Source organism: Palaemon carinicauda, chromosome 5, assembly GCF_036898095.1.
Source record: "Palaemon carinicauda isolate YSFRI2023 chromosome 5, ASM3689809v2, whole genome shotgun sequence".
NCBI lineage: Eukaryota > Metazoa > Arthropoda > Malacostraca > Decapoda > Palaemonidae > Palaemon > Palaemon carinicauda.
This window is the reverse complement of record NC_090729.1, coordinates 134,514,586-134,535,664: the sequence shown is the minus strand read 5'-3', so window position 1 is coordinate 134,535,664 and position 21,079 is coordinate 134,514,586. Positions and strand designations below refer to the sequence as shown.

The 21,079-nt window shown below is 52.3% G+C and overlaps 1 protein-coding gene across 2 annotated transcripts in view; it reads left to right on the top strand.

The window, feature by feature from the left end:
* The window catches only part of LOC137641490 (NAD-dependent protein deacetylase sirtuin-3-like), an 89,359-nt gene that overhangs the window by 48,692 nt on the left and 19,588 nt on the right, over positions 1-21,079 (top strand). For both annotated transcript variants that reach the window (XM_068374110.1, XM_068374109.1), the window contains exon 4: positions 10,250-10,401. In XM_068374110.1, coding sequence (XP_068230211.1) covers positions 10,250-10,401 — 152 coding nt within the window. The remainder of the gene's footprint in view (positions 1-10,249; positions 10,402-21,079) is intronic.

The following is a 21,079-nucleotide window of genomic DNA, read 5'->3' as shown; positions in this document are numbered from 1 at the left end:
TTGTTTTAAGTTAATGTTCTTTTGTCTTCCCTTCCTGGGATATTATACCTTATCATGCTGATGTTATTAAAGACGTCCGTCTTCTACGTTAACTTTTGATTAAACCACTGTTTGTTATGTTGATTTTTATTCGTTCCCGTATAGTTAATAAAGTTTGGGTTCGTTTTCTCTGGTACTATTTCACTGCGCGGCACAGGGATTGAGCCCAGAAAAGGGATTTTGACGAAGGAAAAATCTATTTCTGGGCGAGAGACCTGTGCCGCCCAGTGAACCCACCCTATTTGCTCCCCCCCTGTTCAGACCCCAAACTTAAGGGTGCTGTAAGGAGTGATGGGCAAGCGTGGGTTGAGTTAGTAGTACTGGTCTGCGAGGCAGGGGAGGTTGAACGGCACCTCACTATTGGGGGATTTCGAAGAGGAGAAATCTAAATGGTACGAGACCTCTGGTATTTCGCCCCAGTCTATACCGACACCATTAGGTGAGCGAGCTAGTTCAACCTAGCATTCCTTTACATTTTTTCTCTGGTAATATTAGCAGTTATATTCCTTTGAAATGGTGCTTAAGGAGCATTTCACTGGGCGGCACAGGTCTCTCGCCCAGAAATAGATTTTTCCTTCGTCAAAATCCCTTTTTTACAGTTAGGCAGATATGCGAGAAATATTTAGCAAAAGGTAAGGAGGTGTATGTTACGTTTATGGATCTGGAGAAAGCATATGATAGAGTTGATAGGGAAGCAATGTGGAATGTGATGAGGTTATATGGAGTTGGTAGAAGGTTGTTGCAAGCAGTGAAAAGTTTCTACAAAGGTAGTAAAGCATGTGTTAGAATAGGAAATGAAGTGAGCGATTGGTTTCCGGTGAGAGTGGGGCTGAGACAGGGATGTGTGATGTCGCCGTGGTTGTTTAACTTGTATGTTGATGGAGTGGTGAGAGAGGTGAATGCTCGAGTGCTTGGACGAGGATTAAAACTGGTAGACGAAAATGATCATGAATGAGAGGTAAATCAGTTGTTTGCGGATGATACTGTACTGGTAGCAGACACAGAAGAGAAGCTTGACCGACTAGTGACAGAATTTGGAAGGGTGTGTAAGAGAAGGAAGTTGAGAGTTAATGTGGGTAAGAGTAAGGTTATGAGATGTACGAGAAGGGAAGGTGGTGCAAGGTTGAATGTCATGTTGAATGGAGAGTTACTTGAGGAGGTGGATCAGTTCAAGTACTTGGGGTCTGTTGTTGCAGCAAATGGTGGAGTGGAAGCAGATGTACGTCAGAGAGTGAATGAAGGATGCAAAGTGTTGGGGGCAGTTAAGGGAGTAGTAAAAAATAGAGGGTTGGGCATGAATGTAAAAAGAGTTCTATATGAGAAAGTGATTGTACCAACTGTGATGTATGAATCGGAGTTGTTGGGAATGAAAGTGATGGAGAGACAGAAATTGAATGTGTTTGAGATGAAGTGTCTAAGGAGTATGGCTGGTGTATCTCGAGTAGATAGGGTTAGGAACGAAGTGGTGAGGGTGAGAACGGGTGTAAGAAATGAGTTAGCGGCTAGAGTGGATATGAATGTGTTGAGGTGGTTTGGCCATGTTGAGAGAATGGAAAATGGCTGTCTGCTAAAGAAGGTGATGAATGCAAGAGTTGATGGGAGAAGTACAAGAGGAAGGCCAAGGTTTGGGTGGATGGATGGTGTGAAGAAAGCTCTGGGTGATAGGAGGATAGATGTGAGAGAGGCAAGAGAGCGTGCTAGAAATAGGAATGAATGGCGAGCGATTGTGACGCAGTTCCGGTAGGCCCTGCTGCTTCCTCTGGTGCCATAGATGACCGCGGAGGTAGCAGCAGTAGGGGATTCAGCATTATGAAGCTTCATCTGTAGTGGATAATGTGGGAGGTTGGGCTGTGGCACCCTAGCAGTACCAGCTGAACTCGGCTGAGTCCCTGGTTAGGCTGGAGGAACGTAGAGACTAGTCCCCTTTTTGTTTTGTTTCTTTGTTGATGTCGGCTACCCCCCAAAATTGGGGGAAGTGCCTTTGGTATATGGATTTATGCAGTTAACAGGTTTTCATTCTTTTGTCATACTATCATGATTTTAAGTAATATATATTTGCTTTGCCAACTTATCTTATTCTGTGGTCTGTAATTCAGGTTTGTTCCGTAACCGAAATACAAACCACGCTATTTACATGGGGTATTACTTTCGGCGTAGCTGAAATGACGAGCCATTAGATTTTTAATGAGGGTTTACTACCCCCTCGCTAGTTAGCGCGGGGGGTAGGGGAGGGGTAGCTAACTACCCCTCCCCCCTCACACACCGGTGAACTGATTCACTTCACTTTTGGCTCGGGTGGCGGTTAGACGTGTCTACCTCACCCTCGCATTTTGACAGCCTTAATCTTTTTTGCTTTTTCTTTCAGAGTGTGTTCGGAAGTTGACCTCTACCTCTATCATGCGGAAATGCCCTGGCTTACACGACCGCCCTTGTGGGACGTTCATGTCGGCGGTCGAGACGGACCCTCACATCTTGTGTCCATACTGCAGAGGTCAACGGTGTGATAGAGAAAATGTTTGTAGTGAGTGCAGGGAGTGGTCTACCTCCCAGTGGGAGAGGTTTTCCCGGCAACGGAAGAAGTCTAAGCGGGATCTTTCTCCAGGGAGTGGTCTACCTCCCAGTGGGAGAGGTTTTCCCGGCGACGGAAGAAGAAGTCTAAGCGGGATCTTTCTCCTTCAAGGGTTGCCTTGAAGAAGGAAAGTTTCTTCCGCTGCCTGAACCTCCTCCGAAGCTCCCACTCGATCGGTCTCTCGTGAGAGGCCGGTGAATGGTAGCGTAGGCCATTCTTTTGTTGACCAACCTCGGGGTTCAGGAGAGGGAGTTGCCTCCAATAGCGAGGCAGCTCCTCCTCCTCCTCCGGGGGAGAATATTGATAACTCTGTTACTAATGATGATTTATTGCAGCTTTGGGCTTCCTTGGAGCTTAAGGGTTCGCCCTCCAGGGAAGCCCTGTTTGACTTGATCCAGTTGGGAACAGCTGTCAAACAGTCGCCGGTGATAGCGGAGGTAGATCCTCTGTCTATCGTCGACGTTGTTGTGGCAGAGGCTTCCGACGGGACGGGTCAAACCCCTGCCTTGGTTGCTGATGTAGCTGAAGGCTCAGTTCCCCCCTCCGAACATCCTTCGAGGGAGGAGCTTAGTCCAACGGTCTCTTCTGCGGGTGATTCTCCCCCTCGGGGGAGTTCACTGACTGAGACTCCTCTTCGGAGGACCGACGATGGTGTGCCTGCTCCTAGAGGTCGTCTTCGCCGCAAGGCTCGCCCTCCTCTCCGCCGTAGAGGCCTTCCTTCTCCCTACAAGGGGGTTAGGAGGCGCCTCTTCGGTTCTTCACCCTCGACGTCCCCCGCAGAAGTTCCTCCTCGACGTGAGCTGACCATTGCAGCTGCATCCCTGGACCTCTCTGCAGATCGTTCGCGATCTCCAACGCCTGCCAGACCTGTGGACCTGCCTTCTCCGTTCCTGGAAGCTGACGCTCTGTGGGCGCCCACGCACCCCGTTTTCCAACGGCCTCCGGTGCCTTCGGGGCAGAAGGACTTGTCTCACAATGTGAGCAAGTCTCTTCAGCGCCAGGTTTCACCTGCGCGCCCATGTTCTCCTGTGCACAGTAGCGCGCAAGCGCTCTCCTGCTGTTGCTGAGGACCTTCCTGCGCGCCATCGATCTCCTGCAGCAGAGGCAGAGTCATCTCGTCAGCGCTCTCCTGCTCGTCACCGTGCTCCTGTTCGCCAGCGCTCTCCTGCTCGCAAGCGCTCGCCTACGTGCCGGCATTCTCCTGTGCGCCAGCGTACATCTGCGCACCCTGTTCCTGCCACACGCCAGGCGCGCCCACGATTCCCAGCTCGCCAGCGATCTTCTCCTGCGCGCCCTCGTTCGCATGCGCGCCCACGATCCCCAGATCTGGGCACAGGCAAGAAGGTGCCTCCTTCTCCTTCTCGCCCGCGATCACCTGCGCGCCCTCAGAGCTCGCCTGCGCGCTATTGTGCGCACTCGCCTTCGCGCCCTTCGAGAGCTGGACGAGACGCTACACGCCCGCGCGCTCACGGAAAGTCTCCTGCATGCGCCCACGAGCAGCCCCCGGTACGCTGCTCTACTCCTGTTGGCCGTGCGCCTCAGCCGCCTGCTCCTGTCCATGCGCCAGCGATCTCCTGCGCTATCTGTCGCCTGCACGCAAGCATCCCTCAGCATGCCCGCGCGCACACGATCCTGCACGCCAAAGGTCTCCTACGTGCCCACGCGCTATCTCGCCTGCGCGCCAACGCGCCATCGCTCGCCTGCGCGCCAACGCGCCATCGCTCGCCTGTGCACCATCAGTCGCCAACGCTCGCCCCTACGGGCACGCGCGCCCACGCGCACTCTCGCCCACGCGCACTCTCACCCGCGCGCCCACGGGCTCCCGCGCCTTCATCTCTGCGTGAACATTCGCCCGCGCGCGATCCCGCCATTTGTTCATCGCGTGAGCGCCAGTGTGACCCCATACGCGATTCTCGACGGGTTTCGCAGCGTGAGCAACCGAGCGAGTCTCCAGGAGCGCCCACAACCAGGTCACCATCTTCACAACAACCCCCCCCCCCCCCCCCCGCAAGCGCAGGACAGCGCGCTCGCAGGAGGAGGGGAAGTTTTCAGAGAGGTCTGGGCAGCATTCTTCTTCTTCTTTTCAGGCAGGCCCTGTGGTGTCTACTCCTAAGGATCGCCCGATCCCCTTCCCTCCAGTGGGAGTCTCTGACACTGCTTCCGTCAGTCGTCAGCCTTGGTTTGGGTCCCTTATCAGAGCTGTCGTCCAGGCTGTTAAGCCTACCTTTGCTGATTTGTGCCTCAAACCAGCATCCCCACTGAAGAGGAAGAGAGGAGTGGAGTTCGTGGTGACTTCTCCTAGGGTCAAACTGGGTCCCAAGAAGCCCGTAAGGAAGGCTCCTTCCCCCCCTCAGACATTCTCTCCTTCTCCTGTGGACGAAGCTTTTCCGTCCTCAGGAGAATCTACCGGGGTGAGGCCTTCCCCCACCGCACCAATGGGAGAGACCCCACCTCGAGTAGGAGAATCGTCGCGTACTGGGGCGGAGAAGAGTCCTCAGGCTTCTTTGCTGGAGTCCTGCATCCCTCCTAGAAGGGAACCGAAGGACTCGAAGACCATCCTAAAGTCTTCTTCAAGGATTCGACCAGTGCCAGCAAGACCCCAGGAGAACGTCCATGTGTCCCCCCAAATAGAGCAGCTGGGGACAGGAGACTTTGCTGCCAACTCACCAGAAGGAGAGCAGCATGATTCAGAGCATGCCTTCTGGCAGGTCCTGACTTTGATGAGGCACCTCAACAAGTTCAAGGACCCCGAGACCGCCCCTCGTGAAGGCAAGGATACGGTCCTGGACCAAGTCTACGACACTCAAAAACCCTCTAAGGCCAGCGCGGCTTTGCCTTGGTCCCAAGGGGTGAAGAGTGCCAGAGATAAGGACGAGGGCCAGCTCGCAGAACTTGCCTCCTCCAGCCATTCCTCTGCTGGTAACAAGTTCCTCCCACCTCTTCGTGTCCAACAGAGGAGGTACTTCGAGATCATGGAGGAGCCTTGTTTAGCTCTTCCTCTTCACCACTCCGTGGAAGAGCTCACCAGGGGAGTCTCTCTTGAGAGACTCTCCAACCGGCAGGTGACATTCTCGCCAACGGAGATCCTGAGTCAGGAGAAAGTCGCAAAGTGTGCCATACAGGCCACTTCGTGGCTGGATGCCTGGCTAGGGTCTCTTGGCATCCTGTTGCGTTCCGAGGATCTTTCCAAGGAAAGCACCAGGAAGGCCCTGGAGACCTTCCTCCTCTCGGGCACACGTACCATCGAGTTTCTGGCCCACCAAGTTTCAAACTTGTGGGCAAACTCGATCTTGAAACGTCGTGATGCGGTGACCGAGAGGTTCCACGCGAAGGTCCCAGCCGTGGATGTCTGCAAGCTCAGACACTCTTCCATCCCAGGAAAGAGTCTGTTTGAGCCCAAGGATGTGGAGCAGGCTGCTGAGAGGTGGAGGAAATCGAACCACGATTCTCTCCTCCAAAGGGCTCTTAGGTATAAGCCCTACAAACCTCCAGCACCCCAACAACCTCGCCAGTCCAAGTTGACGAAACCGGCGCCGGCAGCAAAGACGAAGCTGTCCAAACAGCAGCCCTTTCCTGTCAAAGACAAGAAGGGTGGAAAGTCCTCCAGGGGAGGCAAGAATCCTAGAGGGAGGGGCCAGGCCGCAAACGCTAGGATTGGCAATCCCCCTGCATGTCCACCAGTGGGGGGATGCCTACAAAGTTGCGCGTTCAGGTGGCAGCAACTTGGGGCCGATTCCTGGACGATCTCCGTGATCAGTCAGGGATATTGCGTCCCATTCACGACATCTCTTCCTCCCCTGACAGCGAATCCAGTGTCGTTGTGCTCCTATGTCATGGGATCGGTAAAGGGGCTAGCCCTTCAAGCAGAAGTCGAGACCATGCTCAAGAAGGATGCTCTCCAGGAGATCGTCGACGGCTCCCCAGGCTTCTTCAGTCGACTCTTTCTTGTAAAGAAGGCGTCTGGAGGCTGGAGACCTGTCATCGACCTCTCAGCCCTGAACAAGTTTGTCAAACAAACTCCGTTCAGCATGGAGACAGCAGACAGGGTCAGACTTGCAGTGAGACCGCAAGACTTCATGTGTACACTGGATCTGAAGGACGCGTACTTCCAGATCCCAATCCATCCGTCTTCCAGGAAGTACTTGAGATTCAGCCTAGACAACAAGATCTACCAGTTCAAGGTGCTGTGTTTCAGTCTCTCCACAGCACCGCAGGTTTTCACCAGAGTGTTCACCCTGATATCTTCGTGGGCACACAGGATCGGCATCCGTCTCCTCCGTTATCTGGACGACTGGCTGATCCTGGCAGACTCGGAATCGACCCTTCTTCAACACCGAGACAAGCTTCTGGGACTTTGCCAAGATCTAGGGATCATGGTAAATCTCGAGAAGTCTTCTCTGCTCCCATCTCAACGACTGGTATATCTAGGCATGATATTGGACACCAATCTCCACAAAGCCTTTCCATCAGATGACAGGATAGCAAGGTTGAGGAGGGTCGCAGATCCTTTCCTCAGACGAGAAGAGCTTCCAGCCCAATCGTGGTTACGTCTTCTAGGTCACCCTTCCTCCCTAGCCCGTCTGGTTCCAAACGGCCGCCTCAGGATGAGATCCCTGCAATGGCGGCTCAAGTCCCGGTGGAATCTAGGCCACGATTCCCCGGACATCCTGGTCCCTATGGGCCCTACGGAACGGACGGACCTTCAGTGGTGGGTGACGGACGAAAACCTTCGAAAGGTAGTGGATCTTCTCGTCCTCCCCCGGATTTGATGCTGTTTCTCGGATGCTTCAAAAGAAGGGTGGGGGCCCCACATTCTGAACCACAAGATCTCAGGCCTATGGTCAGAATTAGAAAAGTGCCTCCACATAAATCTGCTAGAAATGAAGGCCATATATCTGGCACTTAAACAGTTCCAACAGATCCTGGCGGGTCACTCCCTGGTGGTGATGAGCGACAACACCACGGTGGTGGCTTACATCAACAAGCAGGGAGGTACCTTTTCACAACAGCTTTCCCATCTTGCAGTAGAGGTACTGAGATGGACCAAAGCCCACTTGATTCCACTATCAGCTCGCTTCATTCTGGGCAAGGGGAATGTGCTCGCCAACAGTCTGAGCAGAGCATCGCAGATAGTGAGTACCAACTGGTCTTTGGATCCTCTAGTAGCTAACAAAGTTCTGACTCTGTGGGGTTCCCTGACGGTGGACCTGTTCGTGACAGCCTTGAACTTTAAGCTTCCGCTGTACTGTTCCCCAGTCCCGGACCCCAAGGCACTGTGGCAAGATGCCTTTCAACAACGGTGGAACAACATCGACGTCTACGCCTTCCCACCGTTCTGTCTGATGAGAAGGGTGCTCAACAAGACCAGTCTATCGGTCAACCTGTTGATGACCCTAATAGCTCCGCTATGGCATCATGCAGAGTGGTTCCCGGACCTTCTGCAGCTCCTGACGGAACTCCCGAGAGAGCTTCCTCCACGACACGAGCTACTCAAGCAACCACACTGCAACATCTTCCACAAAGCCGTAGCATCACTTCGGCTTCACGCCTGGAGACTATCCAGCATTTCCTCACAGAGAGAGGCTTTTCGCAACAAGTTGCGAAGAGGATGTCTCGACACCTGCGAAAGTCATCTGCAGGGGTCTACCAGGTGAAGTGGAGAGTCTTCTGTGGTTGGTGTCGTGGAAGGGGTATCTCTCCCCTCGATGCCACTATTCCAGCAATAGCGGAGTTTCTTGTGTATTTGCGGGAAGAAATGCGCCTTTCGGTCTCGGCGGTGAAAGGCTATCGCTCAGCCTTAAGCCTGGCCTTCAGGCTAAAAGGAATAGACATTTCCTCTTCGCTGAAACTTTCCCTACTCATACGAAGCTACGAGCTTACCTGCCCTCAGTCGGAAGTGAGACCCCCTCCATGGAACGTGGTTCGTGTCCTCAGGTCTCTTAAGAGACCTCCGTTCGAACCATTACACCAGGCTTCTGATCGTCACCTGACTTGGAAGACGGTGTTCCTGCTTGCTTTGGCCTCTGCCAAGCAAATCAGTGAACTTCATGGTCTCTCGTAGGACGTCGCCCATTCAAGGGGATGGGGGAGATAACGTTCGGGTTCGTCCCTGAGTTTGTTGCTAAGACTGAATCCTGGAGTTCCGGACCCACGGTTCGACGCCTTCAGGATTTCGAGTCTCCGTTCTGTAACAGATGACCCAGACCATCTCCTACTGTGCCCAGTAAGGAGTCTGAGGCTCTATCTGAAGAGAACAGCTGCAGTTCGTCCTCGAGTGCAAGCCCTGTTTGTGAGCACAGGGAGGACGAAAAGGAGGGTCACTAAGAACACCATCTCAGCTTGGATTCGCAGGGTTATCCACCATTCCCTTAATCCAGATCCTCCTCCGTCACGTCGCACGAGAGCACACGATGTCAGAGGCATCACTACGTCCCTGGCATTCAAGAGAAATTTCTCAGTGACGCAGGTTCTACAAGCTAGGGTCTGGAAGGGCCAAACGACCTTCACAGCCCACTACCTGCAGGACGTGACCCACAGGAGGCTCGATACGTTCTTTATCGCCCCTGTGGTGGCTGCACAACAGCTGGTCTAACCTCAGGCTCCTTAATGGACAAGTAGCAGAAGGTTGAGGGCATTGTTACCCGGTTTTAGTCTGCATGAATAAAAAAGTATGTCTGGCCCTTACTCTTTTCTTCATCCTCCCCTCTCTTGGGGAAAGCAGCATCCTGGGTTCTCTGCGCAGCTGACGTCAAACCACTGCAGGTAAACCATGCTTCCTTGTGTTCCGAGTATTAATATAATACTGTCGCGTCCCCAATACCCTGATGAGGTGGTATTGGGAACGTCCTAGCCTAGATTTCCATCTAAAGGACTTCAGGTCAACTTCCTAGGATGAGTCACACTTCTTTCCTTCACACACTAGCTTACGTAGGCCGCACTTGCGAGGTGCAGGGACTCCTTATCTCGAGTACTACACACTCGGATCCTGAGTCCCCGGGCAAAGCCAAAGCCAGTAAGGCTGGGACTTACCACCCTACCTAAGGGTTGAGTCACCCCATGTAAATAGCGTGGTTTGTATTTTGGTTACGGAACAAATGACAAATTCGGAGATAATTTGTATTTTTCCTAACCATACAAACCTTAGCTATTTATACTTACTTGCCCGCCAGCCCTGTCCCCTGTGAAGTCCTACCTCTAAGCGAAGTGAATCAGTTCACCGGTGTGTGAGGGGGGAGGGGTAGCTAGCTACCCCTCCCCTACCCCCTCGTTAACTAGCGAGGGGGTAGTAAACCCTCGTTAAAAATCTAATGGCTCGTCATTTCAGCTATGCCGAAAGTAATACCCCATGTAAATAGCTAAGGTTTGTATGGTTAGGAAAAATACAAATTATCTCCGAATTTGTCATACTATTTAAGTATAGTAACTTTTTGTGAAGTAGAAATATTGAAGCTTAAATATCCATAGTATAGTTATATAATGACTCTTAAGGCTGGTAGAAATTTATATCATACAATTGTTGAGCAGGGTATCACTTACAATAGTGCTTAAGTGTCAGTGTTGATGTCATACAGGAGATGTATAAGTGTGTATGCAATCTGATGTTATTCTTTTTGTTTTGAATACTGCATTGTTATCTGACAGTTGCTGGCATCCCAGAGACAAAACTCATGGAAGCTCATGGGACTTTTGCAACAGCATCTTGCACACTTTGCAATAAAATCTATCCTGGAGATAAAGCAAAACAAGCCATTCTTGATGGTGAAGTACCTTTATGTTCAGAAGCCAAATGTAAAGTAAGTGACCGATTATGATATTTTTTATGCATTGAGAGTTTCTCTTCTGTGTTATATTTACTAGATTGATTTAGAGATGTATTTGTTCATACACAGATACAAATTATCACACTTTATTAGGAGTATGAATTCAGCAAAGCTGGACCGACTTAAAACTTAATGAGGTAGTTATGACTACTGATAAGAGCTACGCCCACCTGTCGGTCATTAAGACTAGCACTTTTGATTTCAGCAACAAGCAGTACAGACATACTCTTGCTGCCTCTTAAATTTTGGGCAATTTTTTGTTTAAATTTCAGAATAAATGGAAAAGTACAGAGATATGTGGTTGTGTCTACATAAAGTTACCTGCCATTGATCCTCATCATCTTTGTGTTTTTTGCAGCCATCCCATTGTTATGATAGCAAGTTGGGGCATCCTCTGCGGTGGTGTTTACCTGTGGCTATATGACGACAATGACTGGAACCTAAAGAAGTTTGCCTTTTGTGTGCATCACTAATGCTCAATGCTCTGTTGAACTAGTTGCAAACACTGTTAGCAGCTCTAATTAAACTACCGAAAGACTAGGCTCATCATTTGGTTATTCAAATTTTATTTTCATTGATAAAATCTGAGAAAAGACAATAGATTATAATTACTGTACATATTGTACAAAGTTTCAAGTAAAATTAATTTAAAGGTGGTAAAAATATATTTTTATTTTAATGGACTAAGATTGGAACAATAAGGATGTCCCAGAAGGGTCAGTGTGGGACAAGATACAAAATTATCAAATTTGGGACATGTCCCCCCAAAAAAACAAGACATCTGGCAACTTTAATCAGATGTAGGAAGTATATACTGTAATCTAGAATCTTTAGTTTATCTTAAATTTATTTTGATACTTATTATTAAAATTCTGTTTGCTAGGAACTGCACAGGATAGGTCTGAATACCTGCAATGGTCTTCTGCAGTTGCCTACCATGGAAAGTGGACCATGTTCTGCAATTGGTGTTGTAGAAAGGATACTTCTTGTGGTCAGAGCCTCCCTGCAATTAATAGCTGATTTTCTGGTATTCTTTCCCTGAAAGAAGCTTCACTCAGTCTGTGGTGAAAGGTTATCACTCAGCCTTGGGCCAGGTCCTCAGACTGGAGTGCTTAGACCTTTTCTCCTCACAGGAAAAGTCTATGCTCATGAGGAGTTTTGAGCAGTCTTGCTCACCCCTGGATCTCAGGACCTCATAGTGGAACATGACCTGTGTTCTCAAATCTCTTATGTATGCCCATATGAACCTTTGAGATTGGCATCAGACTGCGAGCTCTGACACTCAAGACTGAACATGCATTGACAAAACAGTTACACGAGCTTCATGACATCTTGTATGCCATATGTAGTTCAAAAGGATGGAAGGTCTATTTTACTTTTCCTACAGAGTTCATGGCCAAAACCCTTATGTCCACATTACCAAGTTTAATTTCTTTTCCATCTCTTCTCTCCAAGAGGTGCTCCTAGGAAATCAGGATCGACTTGCTTGTCTGTCCAGTGCGGGTTCTATGCCCTGAGCCCCAGAGGCATTTTTATCACCAGGAGGACCAAGAGAAAGATGCTGAAGAATAGTGTATCATTTGTTGGTTTAAGGATAGGCATTATCATCCAGACAATGAGAGTACTGAAGAGTCAAACCTGGCAAGGGCTCAAGAAGTCATGGGTATTGGCTCCACTCAAACTTTTAGGAAGAACGTGTCAGCGGTGCAGGTCTTGAATGCAGGAGTCTGGAAATGCCAGACAATCTTCACCTTCCACTACCCACAAGTACTTGGCTTCCTTTACTCTTGGTGCTGTGGTGGCTGCTCATCAGGGTATTTTGCCAGCCTAGCTCCTTCATGGAATAGGAAGTCTCTCATCTAAGAAAGCAGGTTGGACATACTTTTTCTTTCATCCCCCCTTTCTTAGGGGTGCAACAGGCGTGGCCTTATAAGCTGAATTGGCCATCAAAGGCTCGTAAGCTCAATATCCAAGCAACTTTTCTTTTCAGATAAAATTTATTAAGGAGTATCATCCCCATTTTCCCCAGCAAGGGGGAGGATAGATGAAATGTATGCAAACCCATTTCTTATAAAATGCATATATGATATAATCAAACAACATATCCTATACAGAGATGTAGGTTCTCCTGTAACCAATTACCATTTACACTTGGTATTGACCTAACCTAGCTCGTGTGTCATCATGCTTACACTGTTAAGAGGCCAGCAATAGTCATAACCTAAGCTCCTAAACATGACCAGAGAAAGTTATACCAGTGAGTTTTTGGTTCATAAGGACTTCCTCCCTCCTAAGGGTGACTCTCCTATTATAGGACGATGGTTTGTATCTGTGTAAGAAAAAATTACAAATCTTTTAAATACGGTAATTTGTATTTTTCAAACTACTGTATATAAACCCGAGTCCATAGTGTTAACATTTCCTGTCTCAACCACCCTGTAAGTCCCAGGCCTATGCTCAATAATGAGTGTGTAGCTGACTGATGGTTGTTTAGGCCTTACCTATCCTATGGTGGATGTAGCTGCTGTACCTTGTTAAATTTTCAATGGCTGTTCGAGCTTTACTGTAGACATGCTTATACCAAAGGACACAGGTTCCTATAATTAGGAAAAATATAAAATACTTTTGAACTCTGGGATTTTTCCTAGCTACTACAGTAATTATATTTGTTCCGTAACTGAATACAAACCGCGCTATTTACATGGGGTAATTACTTCGGCGCAGCCGATGACGAGCCATAAAGTTTTAACGAGGGTTTCCTACCCCACCGCTAGTTAGAGGGGGGGGGTAACTGGCTACCCTTCCACCCTCACACACACCGGTAATTAGTTCACTTTACTTTTGGCTCGGAGAGACGACAGACCCGTCAGCGCTCTCCTCTCTTGTGACTGCCATAATTTTTGTTTGCTTTTTCTTTCAGTGTTTGTGTGTGAAGTTGGCCTCTATTCTCCTCATGCACACTTGCCCTGGACTTCCCGGCCGCCCTTGTGGGACCTTTATGTCGGCCGTAGAAACAGATCCGCACTCCTTATGCCCTCAGTGTAGGGGCCAATGGTGTGATAGTGCTAATGTGTGTATTGAGTGTAGGGAGTGGTCTACCTCCCAGTGGAAGAGGTTTGCCCGGCGACGTAAGAAGAAGGCTAAAAAGGATCGTTCTCCTTCCGAGTTTTCTCGAGAGAGAGAAAATCCTAGGTCTTCTTCTTCTGCCGCCCATTCCTCCTCCAAAGCTCCCGCTCGGGCGGCCTCTTCCGAGAGGCCGGCGAGTGGTAGCATAGACCGTAATGTTGATGTTATTAACCGATCCCGTGGTGAGGGAGAGGCCGTTGCCTACCATAGCGAGGCTGTTGCCCCTCCCCCCTCGGAGGAGGTCTTTGTGTCTAACAATGATCTTTTTCAGCTTTGGGCTTCCTTGGGGCTACAGGGTTCGCCCTCCAAGGAAGTCCTGTTTGACATGATCAAGCGGGGTGCGGCCGCCGAACAGTCGTTAACTACGGCGGAGATAGATCCTCTGTCTGTAGTTGACGTGGTTGTCTCAGAAACATCCCGTGGGTCTGTCCAAACACCTGTTCCTGTGGCTGCGGTAGCGGAAGGCTCTGTCTCCCCCTCGGAACATTCTTTGAGGGAGGAGCTGAGTCCTACGGTCTCTCCTTCCACTGAGGCTCCCTCTCGGGGGAGTTTTCTGGTAGAGACGCCTCTTCGGAGGCCCCATGATGGTCAGCTTGCTGATCCAACGGCCCCTCGTGGGCGTATAAGGCGGAAGGCTCGCCCTCCCCTTCGCCGTAGAGGTCTTCCTTCTCCCTTTAAAGGGGTTAGGAGGCGCCTCTTCGGCTCGTCGTCCCCACAATCCTCTGTGGAGGAGACAACTCGCCGCTCCCCTGTCCTGCCAGCTACCACCCTAGACCTCTCCGGGGATCGTTCGCGATCCCCTTCGGAGGATGGTCGTCCTTCGGGACAAGGGTCTCCTCAACCCTCTACATCCAAGGCTGCTGATGCGCTTTACGCGCCCCCTGAGTCTGCCACTGCGCAGTCTCCAGGCACTTTGGGGTCTCAGGGACTTGAGCGCAAAACTGCGTCGCTCGTCCCTAAGCGTAAGGCTCCGCCTGCGCCCGCTGCTGTTGTTCCTGATGTCGCTGATAAAGCGCTTCGGCGCTCACCGTTAGGCGTTCGCGCCGCTGATCCCGTTAAGCGCCAGGGTTCCCCTGCGCGCCCACGCCCATCGACAGCTATTCCTGATGTAGCGCGCAAACTCCCAACTGCGCAAACGCGCCCTGCTGTAGCGGCGCCGCGCTTACCTGCGCTCGCGCGGCCAGTTCCTGTTAAGGCGCACACGCGTCCACCGTTACCAGCGCTGCTGCGACCCCCAGTTCCGGTAGCATCGCGCGCGGTCCAAAAGGTTCCAGAGTTGGCGCACAGGCGCCCACAGGTTCCTGCGGACTCGTCGCGCCCCACGGGGGAGAGACGCGACACGCGTTCTCACTCGATTCCAGCCTCAGCGCTCACGCGTTCTCCAACGCTCCCACGTGTCGCCTCAGAATCATCGCGCTCACCAAAAGAGGTTCGCGCTACAAAGGAGGGTCGCGATGCGAAGGAGGTTTGCGATGCGCGATCACATGTCGCGCCGACTCAGCACGTTGCTCCAGAGGCGGCTAAGTCAGCGCACAGGCGCTCACAGCCCCCTCTGGAACCGCGCGAGTCTGCTGCCGACACTATCGCGCGCGACGCTCATCTAACGCGTCCGGTTCCAGCTGCGCGCCCTGTGCGTGTGTTCAAGGCAACCGCGGGCGCTCCAGAACACCCTCCCGCTGTTCGCACCACGCGACCTCCGAAGCAGCGAATCCCGATGCGACCTGTTCCTGTTGCACACTATGCGCGCCGACAGTCGCCAGCACATTTAGCGCCCGCACAGGCGGAAAGACCAGTCCTTCCCGACCGTCGCCCACAGGTCTCTCGCGACCCTGCTACAGCGCTATCGCCCTCGCGGCGAGTTCTCCCAGACATGCGCACAGGCGCCCCTGTCATCTCGCGCCCTTGAGGGTCGCACCAGGTTGCTGCACGCCCGCACGTTCGACCAGTTCCTAATCCAGTTCCTGCTCGCCGTACGCCGACACCGTCACTTACGCGCTCTCGCTCCCTTATTCCGGCTCGCGCTCCCAGATCGTCAACGCATGGCCGCGCCATTGATCCATCTGCGTGCCATCACTCCCTCGCGCCCGCCCCCGCCCACAAGGGTGCGCGTGGGCGCGATTATCCAGCATCGCCGCCCACGCGGGTGCGCGCGCGCGCGATTTGGCTTGTGCTCGCGATTTTCCAGCATCGCGCTACCCTTCCGCGCGCGACCCTGTTCCGAGCCCGGTTCAAGAGCCCTAGCGCAACCGCCTACAGGCGGATTCTTCCTTGTCGCGCTCCCCTCCCCGCAAGCGCAGACCAGCGCGCTCGCCAGAAGGGGAACGCTCCCCGGGCAGGTCTAGGGATTCTTCTTTTCCAGCCCAGAAGGCGAACTCTCATTTCTTGACTCCTCCTAGGGATCCTTCGATCCCCTTTCCTCCAGAGGGAGTGTTTGACAGCGCCGCTGTCAGTCAACAGCCGTGGTTTGATACCCTCCTCAGAGCTCTCGTGCGGGCGATTAAGCCAGCCCTCTCTGATTCGGGTCGCGAACCAGCGGCAGTTTCCTCCCCCCTGAAGAGGAAGAGAGGAGTCTCGCCCATGGATCCTCCTCCGAGACCTAGGCTGTCCCCTCGCGGATCCTTAGGCAAGGCTTCTACTCCACCTCAGACCTTCTCGCCCTCCCCTGCGGAGGAGGAGTACCAATCCTCAGGGGAGTCGGTCGAACAGGAGGACCTCCCCATCGCACCAATGGAGGAAGTTCCTCCCCCTTCTGAAAGGTCTCCTCATCCTGAGGTGGAGAAGGACCTGCCTCCTTCGCTTTTAGAGTCCTGTATCCCACCAGGAGGGAATCTAAGGACTCTAAGACGATTCCTAAATTGTCAGCCAGGATCAGACAGGAGCAGCCTAGGGCGGTCGAGGATGCCCACGTGTCCCCCCAGGAAGAGCCCTTGGGGACAGGAGACTTCGCTGCAAGTCCATCAGGAGGCGAGCACCAGGAGTCGGAACATGCATTCTGGCAAGTCCTGACCCTCATGAGGAGTCTAAACGGGATCCCAGACCCTGAGGTCCCTCCTCGTGAAGGGAAGGACACGGTTCTGGATCGTGTCTATGGCACTCAAAAACCCTCTAGGGCCAGTGCAGCTTTGCCCTGATCTCAGGGGATGAAGAGTGCCAGAGACAAGATCGAAGGACAACTCTCGGAGCTTGCCTCCTCCAGCAGGTTGAGTGCCGGAAATAAGCTCCTCCCTCCTCCTCGAGTCCATCAGAGTAGGTATTTCGAGATCCTCGAGGAGTCCTCTCTGAGTCTTCCCCTACACCACTCCGTAGAAGAACTCACAGGGGGAGTCCCTCTTGAGAGACTCTCCAACCGGCACGTGTCCTTCTCAGCCACTGAGATCCAGAGTCAGGAGAAGGTCATCAAGTGCGCCATTCAGGCCGCTTCATGGCTAGACATCTGGCTGGGATCTCTGGGCATCCTGGTGCGGTCCGAGGACCTCTCCAAGGAGAGCACCAGGAAAGCGCTGGAGACCTTCCTCCTCTCGGGCGCTCGGACCATCGAGTTCCTGTCCCACCAGGTCTCGAGCTTGTGGGCCAACACGGTCCTCAAGCGTCGGGACGTGGTGGCTGAGAGGTTTTACCATAAGGTTCCCAGCGCCGAGACTAGCAGGCTCAGACACTCTTCCCTCCTCGGTAAGAGTCTGTTCGAGCCTAGGGACGTGGAGCTCACGGCCGAGAGGTGGAGGAAATCCAATCAGGATTCCCTCATCCATAGGGCCCGGACATCGAGGCCCTACAGCCCAAGGTGTCTAAGCCCTTTCCTGCCAAGGGCAGAAGGGGCAAGAAGTCCTCCAGGGGAAGCAAGAACCCTAGAGGTACCGGCCGAGGCCGGAAACGCTAGGGGTGGCAATCCCCCTGCATGTCCACCAGTGGGGGGGTGCCTTCAGAGTTGTGCAGCAAGGTGGCAGCAACTCGGGGCGGATACCTGGACGATCTCTGTGATGTCTCAAGGGTATCGCGTCCCGTTCACGGCATCTCTACCTCCCCTGACAGCGAATCCAGTGTCGTTGAGCTCTCTTGCCATGGGGTCGGCAAAAGGGCAGGCCCTCCGGGCCAAAGTCCAGACCATGTTGGAGAAGGACGCTCTCCAGGAGGTCGTGGACCGGTCCCCAGGCTTCTACAGTCGACTCTTTTTATGTGAGAAAGGCGTCTGGAGGCTGGAAACCAGTCATCGATCTCTCGACCCTGAACGGGTTTGTCAAGCAGACTCCGTTCAGCATGGAGACGGCGGATTTTGCCTAGACCACAAGATCTACCAGTTCATGGTGTTGTGTTTCGGTCTCTCCACAGCACCTCAGGTGTTCACCAGAGTCTTCACCATCATCTCTTCTTGGGCTCACAGGATCGGCATCCGTCTCCTTCGTTACCTGGACGATTGGTTGATCCTGGCAGACTCGGAGGCATCCCTTCTTCGCCACCGAGACAAGCTCCTTGAAGTTTGCCGGGATCTGGGGATCGTGGTAAACCTCGAGAAGTCCTCTCTGCAGCCCTCTCAGAAACTGGTATGTCTAGGCATGATCATAGACACCAATCTCCACAAAGCCTTCCCATCAGACGAAAGGATAGCAAGGCTGAGGAAGGTCGCGAAACCTTTCCTCATTCGAGAAGAACTCCGAGCCCAATCATGGCTTCGTCTCCTCGGCCACCTCTCCTCTCTAACCGGTCTCGTCCCCAACAGTCGCCTCAGGATGAGATCCCTTCAGTGGCGACTGAAGTCCCGGTGGAGTCAAGGACTCGACTCCCCGGACATCCTGATCCCTTTGGGATCTGCGGAACGGTCGGACCTGGAGTGGTGGGTGGCAGACGAGAATCTACGAAAGGGAGTGTATCTTCTCGTCTCCTCCCCGGATTTGATGCTGTTTTCGGACTCATCAAAGCCTCAGGCCTGTGGTCGGAATCAGAAAAGTACCTTCACATAAACCTGCTGGAGATGAAGGCCGTTTTCCTGGCCCTTCAAAGTCCTGGCGGGCCACTCCGTAGTGGTGATGAGCGACAACACCATGGTGGTGGCTTACATCAACAAGCAGGGAGGAACCTTTTCAGAACAGCTGTCCCATCTTGCAGTAAAGATCCTGAGATGGTCCGAAGTCCACTCGATATCACTTGCGGCTCGCTTCATTCCAGGCAAGAGGAATGTGCTCGCCGACAGTCTGAGCAGAGCGACGCAGATAGTGAGTACCGAATGGTCTTTGGATCCTCGGATAGCCAACAAAGTCCTGACTTTGTGGGATTCCCCGACTGTGGACCTGTTCGCTACGGCGTTGAACACCAAGCTTCCGCTGTACTGTTCCCCAATCCCGGACCCCAAGGCCCTCTGGCAAGATGCCTTCCAACAACGGTGGGACAACGTCGACGTGTACGCCTTTCCCCCGTTCTGTCTGATGAGGAGGGTCCTCAACAAGACCAGAACATCGGTCAATTTCTCGATGACCTTAATAGCTCCGCTATGGCATCACACAGAGTGGTTTCCAGACCTTCTGCAGCTCCTCGCGGAGATTCCGAGGGAACTCCCTCCACGTCACGAGCTACTCAAACAACCACACTCCAACATCTTCCACAAAGCCGTAGCTTTGCTTCGAATTCACGCCTGGAGACTATCCAGCATCTCCTCAAAGAGAGAGGATTTTCGCAACAAGTTGCGGAAAGGATGTCTGGCCATCTGCGCAGGTCATCCGCAGGAGTCTACCAGGCGAAGTGGCGAGTTTTCTGTGGTTGGTGCCGTGGAAGGGGTATCTCTCCCCTCGATGCCACTTTACCAGCAATAGTGGAGTTCCTTGTGTATCTGCGGGAAGAAATGCGCCTTTCAGTCTCGGCAGTGAAAGGCTATCGCTCAGCCTTAAGTCTTGCCTTCAGGCTCAAAGGAATGGACATTTCCTCCTCGCTGGAACTGTCTCTGCTCATACGGAGTTACGAACTTACCTGCCCTCAGTCGGAAGTGAGACCTCCTCCTTGGAACGTGGTTCAAGTCCTCAGGTCTCTTAAGAGGCCTCCCTACGAACCATTACGCCAGGCTTCAGATCGCCACCTTACCTGGTAGACGGTGTTCCTGCTAGCTTTGGCCTCGGCCAAGCGAGTCAGCGAACTTCATGGTCTCTCCTACGACGTCGCCCATTCAAGGTGATGGGGGGAGGTAACGTTCAGCTTCGTCCCTAGTTTGTTGCTAAGACTCAGAACCCGGGAGTGCCAGACCCTAGGTTCGACTCCTTCCAGGTATCGAGTCTTCGTTCTGTAATAGATGACCCAGACCATCTCCTACTGTGCCCAGTCAGGAGTCTGAGGTTGTATCTGAAGAGAACAGCTGCAGTCCGGCCCCAAGTGCGAGCTTTGTTTGTTAGCACTGGGGCAACGAAGAGGAGGGTCACCAGAAACACCATCTCAGCCTGGATCCGCAAGGTAATCCACCTGGCCTTGAGTTCTGACCCTCCCCCGTCACGGCGCCCTAGGGCGCATGATGTCAGGGGCATGGCTACGTCCCTGGCCTTCAAGAAGAACTTTTCTGTGACACAGGTCCTGCAAGCTGGGGTGTGGAAGCGTCAGACTACCTTCACAGCCCATTACCTGCAAGACATGACACACAGGTGGCTCGATAGGTTTTCTATCATCCCTGTGGTGGCTGCACAACAGCTGGTCTAAACTCAGGCTCCTAATTGGACAAGTAGCAGAAGGTTGAGGGCATTGTTACCTGGTGTTAGTCTGTGTGAATGAAAAGATCTGTCTGGCCCTTTTCTTTTCTTCATCCTCTCCTCCCTTGGAGAAAAACAGCATCCTGGGTCCTTTGCACAGCTGACCTCGAACCTCTGCAGGTAAGCCATGCTTCCTTGTGTTCCTAGTATTAACTTGTAATACTGGCATGTCCCCATACCCTGACGAGGTGGTATTGGGTAGTCCTAGCCTAGATTTCCTTATAAGGGACTCCAGGTCAACTTCCTAGGACGTGTCACTGCTCACCTTCACACACAACTTACGTTGGCCGCAGCAGCCTTTGACTGCCTGCGAGGCGCAGGAGCCCCAACCCTCGAGTTCCTTCATGAACTCGGGTTCGGGGCGCCCGGGCAAGCCAAAGCCAGTATGGCAGAGGACTTACCTCCCTTCCTAAGGGTTGAGTCACCCCATGTAAATAGTGTGGTTTGTATTCAGTTACGGAACAAATGACAAATTCGTAGATAATTTGTATTTTTCCTAACGATACAAACCTAGCTATTTACAGTTATGTGCCTGCCAGCCCTGTCCCCCAAGATAAGTCCTACCTCTAAGTAAAGTGAACTAATTACCGGTGTGTGTGACGGTGGAAGGATAACCAGCTAACCCCCCCCCCCCCCCCCCCCCCCCGCTAACTAGCGGTGGGGTAGGAAACCCTCATTAAAACTTTATGGCTCGTCATCAGCTGCGCCGAAGTAATTACCCCATGTAAATAGCTAAGTTTGTATCGTTAGGAAAAATACAAATTATCTACGAATTTGTCATATTCATTAAAGTCAAACTTCCCACC